Source organism: Lissotriton vulgaris, chromosome 7 (genome assembly GCF_964263255.1).
Source record: "Lissotriton vulgaris chromosome 7, aLisVul1.2, whole genome shotgun sequence".
Taxonomy (NCBI): domain Eukaryota; kingdom Metazoa; phylum Chordata; class Amphibia; order Caudata; family Salamandridae; genus Lissotriton; species Lissotriton vulgaris.
This window is the reverse complement of record NC_141695.1, coordinates 1397491866-1397503879: the sequence shown is the minus strand read 5'-3', so window position 1 is coordinate 1397503879 and position 12014 is coordinate 1397491866. Positions and strand designations below refer to the sequence as shown.

General features: G+C 45.3%; 1 protein-coding gene across 5 annotated transcripts in view; it reads right to left on the bottom strand.

Annotated features, from left to right (window-relative positions):
- Positions 1-12014, bottom strand: part of LOC147705711 (sulfotransferase 1 family member D1-like) — a 517747-nt gene that overhangs the window by 18869 nt on the left and 486864 nt on the right. For all 5 annotated transcript variants that reach the window (XM_086932132.1, XM_086932133.1, XM_086932134.1 and 2 more), the window contains 3 exons: positions 4728-4854; positions 1077-1171; positions 749-929 (listed from right to left, as the gene is read on the bottom strand). In XM_086932132.1, the coding sequence (XP_086788258.1) occupies positions 749-929; positions 1077-1171; positions 4728-4854 (403 nt within the window). The remainder of the gene's footprint in view (positions 1-748; positions 930-1076; positions 1172-4727; positions 4855-12014) is intronic.

Sequence of the window (12014 nt, the reverse complement as noted above, 5' to 3'; positions counted from 1 at the left end):
CATGTGAAATGACACGTTGCTGGAATTGCGTTTGTTTCCAGACATACTACAGCAATGAGCCATTTCTGCGCAGACAGATATGTTAGGATTCCTGACGTATCTGTCAATCCTTACGACATGGAATTTTCCTAACCGTAACCAAGGTTCATACTTTTTTTCCATTGACTATATGTGTGTGCATGTGTGTGTGTGTGTAGTCTGTCTGTGTGTGCGTGCATGTGTGTGTGTGTGTCTGTAAATAGCGAGAGAGAGAGATAGAATCGATAATACGTAACTGTGTAAGACGGTCCTATATTGCAATCGAGAGTCCTATATGGCCAGAATATGGCAGCTGGTTTAGGGTCATTTTTGCACCTGAAAGAATTTCCCCACCATCCTGTAAGGGAATATCAAAGGGGAGCACAGGGTTCGGGTATTTTTAAATGTCAGGGTTCTCAAAGGAGTCACCCACAATGGCTTTGACCTTATCATTTTAGATATCACCCAGCTGTTTGAAAGCACAATATTATGTGATCAATTTCCAGGGGAAATAACATGTAATATGTATCACATCTTTTGGTAGGTACCCGAAAGTGTCACAGTTTCTGTTAAGTACCATAGGCCCAAAACGATAAACATTTTCTACCAGGGTGATAAAGTGTGAAATAGAGTAGCTAGAAATGTGGGTTCCTCTCCCACACTTCGAGCTACTCGTCTGCAACCAGGACTCGATGCTCCATCCTCTCCAGAGAAGCAAGTGCATCCTTACCTTTCCTCATGAAAGGACTGATGCTATGGTCCAGGAATGCCTGTGGTAACGTAGAGTAGTTAGCCATTGGGTTGTCTTTCATGGACTTGAATGATGTTAGACGGATAATATTTTCCAGAACTTTCTCCTCCAGGTCCTTATTCAGGAGCCGTGCCACTTTCCTGATTTCTCGCATCGGGTCCTATCAGAAAACGAATAGAGAGAAACTTATTGGTAGACATGGAAGTCAAACGGTCAGACCTCTCCCAGTAAGAGGATCAGAAGAAGCCCGGTCATTGGATTCTTTCTAGAAGTTAGAAACCTATGGTAATTACACAAACGTTCTCACCTCCTTCATGTCCTCATAAAACAGGTACAGGATGCAAGGGTCATCTCGTTTCTCCCACCAGCCCTTCACGTGGTCGTGCCACAAACCACACGACACTGTTAAAAAAGACAGAACCACTCTGATCATATAAAAACTCATTCACTAACTATTTCTGGGGACTGCAAATGGCGCCTTTCTAAGGTGGCTACTTGTAGCAATGCTGCACTTGGGGAAGGTGGTCTTTTTGGCTCCTGGTATGCAAGATGTGCCACGTGAATTGTTTTCCTCGGAAATTATCAACAACGTAGAACAGTATTTAAATACCTAGGTGTTGCCTCCTGGTGTATTAATGAGATGCATTAAAAATGTTGGGGCATATTATCAAGCCTGTGCGCTAAAATTATCGCTGCTTTATCGGCCGAAAACGGCCGATAAAGCGGCGATAATGGGCTTGATAATATGCTCTATGGAATTCCAATCGAAGCACATGTTAGATGTGAAGACATCTAACATGGGCTTCGATTGGAATTCCACAGAGCATATTATCAAGCCCATTATCGCCGCTTTATCGGCCGTTTTTGGACGATAAAGCGGCGATAATTTTAGCGCACAGGCTTGATAATATGCCCCGTTGTGTACAATATTGGAGTTAGACAATCCATAAAAAAGGATGTTTTATGCTTGCTGCTTCTCATTTCTAAGGACTGCAAATAACTGATGCTACAGCTACCAAATGTAATGCTGCTCAGTTTAATAACCTGGGAAGCATAAAAGGCTGAACTGGTCTTGCAAGCTTGAAAGTCTTGGTCTGCAGGTCAAAGCATAATTAAATATCAAGCACATAACCTCTGAAGCCATATTGTGGCACTGTGTACATCTGGGGCCTCATTTATGAAAAGTGACGCATCGCTGCGTGAAAACAGCGATGCGTCACTTTTCAGTGCGCACTCCTTGCGACACCAATGATGCATCATATTTAATGTATGACGCATCATGTCGCAAGGACTTACAGATACGTCAGTATTTCTGACGCATCTGTAAGCGCAAAAGTGACGCATTGCTGGAGTGTGTCACAAAAGTGACGCATCTCCAGCAATGCGTCCTTTCACATGGGGAAAGCCCCATGTGAAAGGGCTTGCGTCAGTCTTTCGCCTGCTGTGAGGCAGGCGCAAGATTTTGACGCAACAGCATCCTAAAAGTGACGCAGTGAAATCTCATAGATTTCACTGCGTCACTATTACAAGGCTTTTTGCGGGGGAACGCCCCCTCTGCATACATTATACCTGACGCAGGTATAATGTGGCGCAGGGGTTTAAAAAGTGACGCATCTCCCTAGATGCGTCACTTTTTAAATATGGCGCAACAAGGCGCATGTTTTACGCTGCCGATGCGTCACAAAAAGTGACGCATCCGCAGCGCAAAACTGACGCAAGGCCTCATAAATGAGGCCCCAGGTGTGTTCAAACTGTCTCCAGAAGAGCCTAAGCCATCCCAGGTTCTCCTGAAATCCACAAATGATGCATTTACAAAGCATGAAAGTTTCAGTAAATAAAAAGCGATGGGTAGAATACTTCATCTCAGCTGCTGGTAATTAGTCCGACAGCATTCCAGTCCGTTTTGTTTTCTGCCCACTGTGCCACTCCAGACAGAGACAGCGATAGGCAAACCAGGCTTGGTGCAGCCCACACTGCCAGGCCAGCCTCTGCCTAAATGGCAACACAACAGCCCAGTCTGGTTCAGAGCAGCTGAAGCTCTGGCGGACGCCCCCTTCTGGATGCAGGTTGGAGAACCTGGTGCGCAAGGAACTAGATCGATGAACGATAATGCCACGTGAATACCCAATATTTTCACTGCGGTGACATTCAATCAATCATCATTCCACCCGTCTCTCTGCTAGAGAAGGAATCGAGCTGAATTGCAAGGACTTCATTGTGGAATATAATCTACTGCCACCCTCTGATAGGGGGCAGAGTTTAGTCTAGAGCCAGATCACGAGAAAGGAAGGGCATGTAGGGGAGAGATGAGGAAGCAGGAACACTTGATAAACGAAATTTGGACTGAGAAAGTTTGGATGGAAAAGGATTTGCAGCATATCATGAACCTCACCATGGCTCTGCCACCACCCAAACCAAGCTCCACGAGGGAATACGGGATCCATTACATATGCAAGAGGAGGGGAGCCTGTAGAAGTGCAATGTATGATGGACTCTTGAGGTGAAATGTACACACGTTATACGCAATCCTTGTCTGCCCCTCTGCTAGGTGAAAAGCGAATGTGCAGAGCCTGGAATTAAGGGGCCCATTAGGATGCCGGGCGGACTTCCATCTGCCTGCCGCCACCCTAGCAGTGCTGGGACCGGCTACCAGTGGTGCGGCGGTCCCGCACCGGTGATTAGGATGCCACCGCCACTGTGGCGGTGGCATCCTCCATTCCCAGCATTGTGGCAGGCGATGCTCACAACACCGCCCGCCACAATGCTGGGAATGCGCTGCATGCATTGTCATGCACAAGGTGACAGGCACCGCGAGGTGCCTGCCACCATGTCCATGACAATGCAGGGGGTACCATAGGTACACCCCATGTGCACCACCTAGCCTCCCAATAACCTGGGGACCCGCAACGGGCCCCCGTAAGACAATTCTGCATGCCTTTCCGTGGCAGCAACACCGCCACGGAAAGGCCTGTGTCCACCCCCATGCTAATATGGATGGCAATGTCTAGCAGACACCGCCACCTTACGAAACCCTTTTCTGCCCGGTCGACTTGTCGACCGGGTGGAAAAGCGGCGGACGGTCTTCCCGTCTGCCGCGGTACACCCCGCCATACTAATATGGCAGGGATAAATGGGTGGCGGGCGGGGAAGGATGTAGGGCGGATCGCGACCGCCATGCGGGCGGTGGCGATCCGCCCTACATTCTAAAGGGCCCCTAAGTGTTAGATGCACCCACACCTAGGCTTACACACCACTCCGTTCAATACTGGAGTTAAAATGACGGGAGCACACATGCTGGTTGGCATGGGTCTAGAGTAGTCCACTGATCCGCAACACCAATACTTTAACAAGGGCCAATTTCATCCAAGCTGAAAGCTGCCCACTTGCACCCCTTTCCGTCTTGCTGGCTGTTATCTCACCAGATGTCCCTTGTGCTTCTCATCTCTGATTATGACCCCTACTCTAATTCTTCATGGTGATGCAGCACCGTGCTCCCAAGGGGGAAGGGAGCACAGATATACACTGCTGTTGTGGTGTCTCAGTTTGCTTTCTGGCCCGGTATTTGTGAATGGGCAGGCGCCAGTAGAGTGGGCAACATTGTAATTTTTTTCACAGAAATTACGTGAAGGTAAGCCTTTTGTGCTTAATGTAATTGCCCGCTGTCTCTCGGCAAAATATCACACAAGAGCACACCTTGCCTAGAAAAGTCACACAAGATATTAGGAGGAAACTAGTTTGCAGCGAAAATGCATCCCTCAAGAGATTTTCTGCTCGAACCAGTCTCCCACACGCAACTGTGTGACCGCAAATATGGCCAAACAAGTTTATGCAATGCAAATTTCTCGTAATTCCCAATTTTGGTGAAACGTTGTCAATGTAATAAAATTGTCACCCGGGTATAGTAGTCAGTACTGCATGATCAAACTTTGGACTGACTCTGAATAATTATTTCTCTCACCTTCCCCAGCCATGTACTTTTCCAGGAACTCCGCCCACATCTTTATGGGGGGGAGTACTTTCACTGCCATCTGGAAAAAGTAGAATGACACAGCCACGTCCTTGGCATTGCGGGCCATGTATAGAATCTGCATAGAAAAGAAGATAGGAATGTTAGGTCCAGCAGGCATTCTGTTAACAAAGATGGACTTTCATGATTGCCTTAGAGGTCACGTGATCCACCTCAGCATCTATCACTTCAGCTGACCTCCTGCAGACAAAGCAGTGCAAACTCTGGGGTTTGGCCATTCCATGGTCCAGCTCTGATTCCTACAGGTTTTGTCAGATGCCTAGCTCTGATATTGAACACCCATCTGTTTATGAGGTGCTAATAAACGTAGTGGCAAACAAGTTCCTGTTAACAACTGAATTGGCAATATTGGTTGTGAGAGAGCGCAATTTGAGTAAAAATGTAGAAGTGCATAATATTTACATGTAGGATGCACGAATTTAGTTAAAGCACATTAGAGTGTCGAAAAATATAGAATTGCATATACACACGAGTGTTTAATCAATATAGAATGCATATTTTAGAGTGTGAAACTAATGTAGTAATCTTTAGAAATGTTAGAAATGTTATTAGATTCCATGTTATGTAGCTGGTGCAGAAGAAAATGTAATGCTGCCAAACGTAGAAATGTGCAGGCCTCATGGCAATGTATGAAGAACAAAAACGTGCCTTTACATTTTCGCATAAGATGGATTTGCTATTATTCAGAATATTATTGATCATATGTTAAAGTTATGTTTTATAGAAGTGTTACATATAATCAGGGTGTAATAGGTTAGAATATTGTTTTAGGCTAAGAAATAAAAGGTTCACGGAGTGCAGGCCTTTTGCAAGTAATTTAGTAGGCCTGGAAAGATAAAGTTGCTTCTTTGATCTGCATGTGCTAGTTAAATTCGAGTCTCGTTAAGCATAAATTGCTGACCATGTTCGAAGTTTTACGACTTGAGAGATAAACTGGAGGTCGGAATTTGGGGCCCAATTCATGGGTGTCTGTTTGCAGGTGTGAGGGGGTTCCAATCAAGAGTGTGATAAATAGAGCTCTGTCCTGGGAGACAGGCACGGGCCTGGAGGAGGCTTCAGGAATTTCCAGGGGGGTACCGGCGAGCCGAGAAGAAGCCTGGGAAGCAAGGTCAACGCTAACAAGAAGCCCAGAGGAGTATCAGTATGGAAAAAGCCAGAACCGAAACCACGCGAGAGGTGTACGTGAGGGGCGTCTCTGAGGGGCGTTTCAACTGTAATTGTGATTTTGTATAAGGGACAGCACCCTGGGGTGGAGAGTAGAGCAGATGGCCTGAGGATCCTTAGAGAGCGGATGGGTAGGCAGAGAGAGCATGACTGCAATGCACAGATTTACACCAAAGACTAAGGGAAAGTGAGTGAACTTCTTCGGAAGTCACCTAGTCTAGTGTAGGGACAGTCTAACCTGTTTTTTCTCTTTTTGTAAATGACGCTTAAGTTACAACTAGTGTCTATTCTTGCAAACTTGATGGTATTTGAAGTGGTTTTGGTGGTATTTTTCTGTCGTCTAAGATCGTTTAGAGAATTCATGTTTGTCTTAGTGCCAGTATACCTTTTGAACCATATATTGAGATGTTTGTATCTCCGGTTATCTTTAGCTTTGTAATAAAACTTTAAAACTTATTCGTGGTAAGTGGTTCTTCAGAGTCGTGCCAATTATTGGTTTGATTAACCTGGTAGTGGATTGCTTTTACTCTATGACAGGCAACAAAGATTCAGTCGACCTAGGTGGGGATTTAGATCTAGAGTGACCAGATAAGAGATCGGAAATCCCGCCTTCCCAGTTGTGTTTGTTCCATAGATACATCCCCAGAAAACGTTGTTTCAAGCAGCAGTCTTTCCGTTTGACATTATGTAAATGCTGTAAAATTGGTGGCCCCCAAAGACGATCATCAATAGGTTACAGGTAGTCAGACAAACCGGTAACGTGTTCAAAGGTAGCAGGGAACTACTTTTGCTTTGCAACACCCATATGGCAGTGACTGGTTGGTGCAGAGGGGTCATGTAAAAGTCAAAGAAGAGAAAGTTGTGGAATCAGCTTCCCTGGTTAGCTGTGCACATTAGAGTGACAAGTGTAGAGTGAGTGTCAGGACTCAGGGAATAAAGGGGTGAAATCAGTATGATTCTGCAAATAAATTAACTGGAAGCAATGTCTGAGGATAGCAGTTTGGGGTCGTTAGGAAGGTGGCATCATTTGTAGCTTGGTCAGCTTGCCGCCAAAATGTAGAGTTGCTCCCTGCAAGCAATGCTTGTTGCCAAAAAAACCATAACCTCTGTCTGTATCACATTCATATGATCCTCTGTAATGCAGTTTTAGTAACTGCATGTGTAGTCCTGAATGTACCAACCATTCACTCAGTTATGGATGTTGTTCTATATTACCTTGATGATGTTTCCTGTGACACTGAATATGTTGGCAAACTTTCATGCTTTTTGTGGACTCAGAAGCGACTGTGCCTTGCACATTTCCTGAGAGCATAACCTAATTTTCAAACCTGAAAGAAAAGTAGGGTTTTGTGATCATAGTAAGACAAGTGCTATGCAGGTAGATGATATCTTCCCCTCAAGGACTTTTTGAGCTTCCTTGGGGAGAAGATCCACCCCCCTAAACATTAGATAAGCTTTAGCTGCGAGTAACAAGCTTCCTGAAGTATTCTTTATTGACTTGTATTAAGAGAAAATCTTTATATATTGGTTTACTTGTTTATGCTTTTAGCTTTTTGGCTCCAACTGACCTGTTCTAGCGAGGGCCATGGACAGTTGAAGTGACACTTGTCTTTGATATTTTGCTGAGCTGCTTCCTATTTCCCATTGAATGCTAGTTGTTCCTTAAACTTCCCAACAAGTTCTGTTTTAGTTTTAACACAGTGATCCAGCATATTGGTATGATACTACTTTATTGTTTCTCTTGACTAATACCCAGAGTATTGTCTCTTCATTTTTAAATTTTCTGCAACATCATGTTCTTTTGTTAACTTTGTGTATGTAAGTCTCTTTTCGTTTATAGCCTATTTTATGCTTAATGTAAAAAATATCCATGCTTCAATATTTACATAGGATTAAAATCTTAATTAAAATTAAGAATTAGGGTCATTTCAATAATGCTTTTGAGAATAAAAATTATTTATGATTAACTGCCCTAATCTTTTCATGGAATGCCATAGTATGTGAAATTTTATTTAAAAATGTATAGTGTTTTATAATCATGTTTGTATTTGGTTTGCAATCTTAAAGAAATCCTGTCATTTTAGAAGTCGAAAATTGCAAAAAACACAGTTGATGGACAGAATGCAGAACAATGTCTTACATTCACCCCAGTACAAAGATCTGGGCCTAAATCCATTGTTTGTTTGCACTCCACACCACCCTAGGTCAGACAATGGCTATATGCAAATCAGCCTTGACCCTGTGCCTCATGGGAACAGTCCAGCCCGAACTACCAAGCCATGTCTTTCCTAGACCGGAATCAAACATCCAAGGACCGGTTTCTGGCTATCAGCCTTCTTCAGCCTGGATAGCTTGAATCCAGTGATGTGGAGAGCCTGGGACTCACGTCTGAGCATACCCAGCCCACCCAGGGTGAAAATTACAAAAAACACAGTTGATGGACAGAATGCAGAACAATGTCTTACATTCACCCCAGTACAAAGATCTGGGCCTAAATCCATCGTTTGTTTGCACTCCACACTGAACTGGGGTCGCAGAGTGGGCTAAAGAACGGTGATGGATTAAACCCAGATCTTTTGACTGGGTGTGAGTGTTTGATTAATTCAGATGCTCCGTCCATCACCACCCCTTTTTGTACCGCTTTTGGCCGCCATAAGTGTGGCAGGGTATGCTTAGACGTGAGTCCCTTGCTCACTTTGCCACTGAATTCAAGCAAGCCGGGCTGAAGACGGCTGGAATGCCAGAAACCGGTCCTCGGAAGCTTGTTTCCGGTCCAGGGAAGACATGGCTTGGCAGTTCGGGCTGGACTGTTCCCATGAGGCACAGGGTCAGACTGATTTGCATATAGCCATGTCTGAACTGGGGTGGCAGAGTGGGCTAAAGAACGGTGATGGATTAAACCCAGATCTTTTGACTGGGTGTGAGTGTTTGATTGATTCAGATGCTCCGTCCATCACCACTCCTTTTTGTACCGCTTTTGGCCGCCATAAGTGTGGCAGGGTATGCTCAGGCGTGAGTCCCTTGCTCACTTTGCCACTGGATTCAAGCAAGCCGGGCTGAAGACGGCTGGAATGCCAGAAACCGGTCCTCGGAAGCTTGTTCCCGGTCCAGGGAAGACATGGCTTGGCAGTTCGGGCTGGACTGTTCCCATGAGGCACAGGGTCAGACTGATTTGCATATAGCCATGTCTGAACTGGGGTGGCAGAGTGGGCTAAAGAACGGTGATGGATTAAACCCAGATCTTTTGACTGGGTGTGAGTGTTTGATTGATTCAGATGCTCCATCCATCACCACCCCTTTTTGTACCGCTTTTGGCCGCCATAAGTGTGGCAGGGTATGCTCAGACCTGAGTCCCTTGCTCACTCTGCCACTGGATTCAAGCAAGCCGGGCTGAAGACGGCTGGAATGCCAGAAACCGGTCCTCGGAAGCTTGTTTCCGGTCCAGGGAAGACATGGCTTGGCAGTTCGGGCTGGACTGTTCCCATGAGACACAGGGTCAGACTGATTTGCATATAGCCATGTCTGAACTGGGGTGGCAGAGTGGGCTAAAGAACGGTGATGGATTAAACCCAGATCTTTTGACTGGGTGTGAGTGTTTGATTGATTTAGATGCTCCGTCCATCACCACCCCTTTTTGTACCGCTTTTGGCCGCCATAAGTGTGGCAGGGTATGCTCAGACGTGAGTCCCTTGCTCACTTTGCCACAGGATTCAAGCATGCTGGGCTGAAGATGGCTGGAATGCCAGAAACCGGTCCTCGGAAGCTTGTTTCTGGTCCAGGGAAGACATGGCTTGGCAGTTCGGGCTGGACTGTTCCCATGAGGCACAGGGTCAGACTGATTTGCATATAGCCATGTCTGAACTGGGGTGGCAGAGTGGGCTAAAGAACGGTGATGGATTAAACCCAGATCTTTTGACTGGGTGTGAGTGTTTGATTGATTCAGATGCTACCGTCCATCACCACCCCTTTTTGTACCGCTTTAGAAGTCGAAGCGGGTTGACTGACTGTGTACTATGGCAGATTTGGTTGAATACATATGAACTGAAAAGAAGAAATCACTGAACGGATCTGAATTTAATGACTCTCAAATAAAAAACTACAGACCTATGTATTGCATGTCCTTGAATGGAAATAGACTAGACTTCTCCCATTTAAAAAGGCTCCATGGCCGTACTGTCACTTACACTGTGGGAAAGTATTTTGCCGTTTTATCCCTGTAAGGGGCAGGAAATGACACATTTTATTTAGCAAGTGGAAGTGAACAAACATGTGTTCATTATTGACAATACCAAACAGTGGTCTAGAATCTTTCAGAAATGTTCGGAAGGATTGTGGAGACTTCTTTGGGCCAAAATGAGAACTTTAAATGTGTACTGGTTGCTCTATATCACACAAGGTAATACAAATAAAATAAGCATCTTGAAGATCCAAAGACGCCAAAGAGTCGTTGGAAGCTTCAATGCTGGAATCTTTTGTAGCCGTTCTGTTTTGAAACTGGACTTTTCCTCGTTTTGATTTAATATTTAGATCCCCGATGCCTTCTTTCCTGTGTTCCTTTTAACCATGTAGCTATCTAAAGATTTCATTGGCTAGATCTGACACAGGCTACTGAGATTTCTACTGTAGGAGTTCTCAGACTCTTACTCTCCCTCTCCTTCCACTTTACAATCCAACCATCTAATTCTCCGGGTAGTTTTATCTGCAATAGTATTTTAGGCCTCCTGTTGTGGCCTGGGTTCATCTAAGGATCGAAAGTTCTCTTTCTTCTCCCTCTTGCTTCCATTTCTTCTGATTTATTGCCAACTGCCCTAATCGTTCAGTGCGCTGCTTGATTAAATTCCTTTACCCCCAAAGTGTGTTTTTATAATTCTTTGTGGGATGATGTATGACGGTTTCAACCTGCTATTGATATGGGTTCCTTTTGATCTCCTGCACGCCCTTACTTCACGGTGTGGGTTTTTGGATGATGACTTTTGACACATCAAGGGTGTTTCGCTGATGCAAAATTTTGGTTTTTAGTCTCCCCAGATGTTGGTTGTGGGTTGGCTATGGTTTACATCTCTGAATGATGCGGGTTTCAGTGTGAGTGGGGTTAGGGTTTGGGTAGTGGACTACTTTTGGCATTGCCTGCATCCCTCATTTATTTTCACTGGCACTTTTATTCCACATAGTCCAATGGCGCAATAACACTTAGGACATTTTTTTTTATTGCAGGCCCACTGCAAGACCCCATTCGGCGGGTCACGGGGCAGATGGGGGGTGGGGGAGATGGGGTTACTGGGTCCTCGGACACTGGTTGAGGTTGTTTGCCACTGGTGACCTGGTTACACCCTACTATGGTTCTGCAAACTGGGTCATGTACACCCATTCCGACAAAGACTCTCGGGGTAACGTGGGAGGACAGTCAGAGGTTTCACAGAGAGGTAATGTGGGGGTCCATTACTCAGAACTCCACAGTCAAGCCCAGTGCTTAGCTTTGTAAGATAAAAGTGCTTTGATAACACAGCACATGTAATACTACACAATTCACTGGGGCTCAGCTATGGGGTTGTCATTCCAAATACAATTCCTACATAAGCATTTACACTTTCCAGTGCTTTGACCGGTCACTCTTTTGACAAGGGAAAGCCACAGCAGCTTTACTCCGGACTTGGCCTGCAGCAGGTAAATAACATGGCAGACTTCTTGTAGGGTGCCAATCCTAGCAGATGTAGCTTCTAGGCTGCGTCCTGGTAAAATGTTTTGCGAGCATTTTGGGCCTCTGTGCCAAGATCACAAGAAGTACACATCTGCAGAGAGAGCCTTCAGGCTAGGTTGCGGATTCTAGTTTGGCGGCGACAGCAGCTCCCCTACTGGATTCATTAGGAGTTGGGTAGCAGTAGTATCAGGCCTACATGCACTACAGGGGTTTTGGACAGATTTGGATTCTTCTCAGGCTTGATTTCTGTAGGCAGTACACTGCAGGAAGGCAATGGAAGACTTGGAGACCCCTCCCAACATTGATTACCTCTGCCGTCGCTCATAAGGGCAGTCAGTCATTTCTGAGTGTTTCAC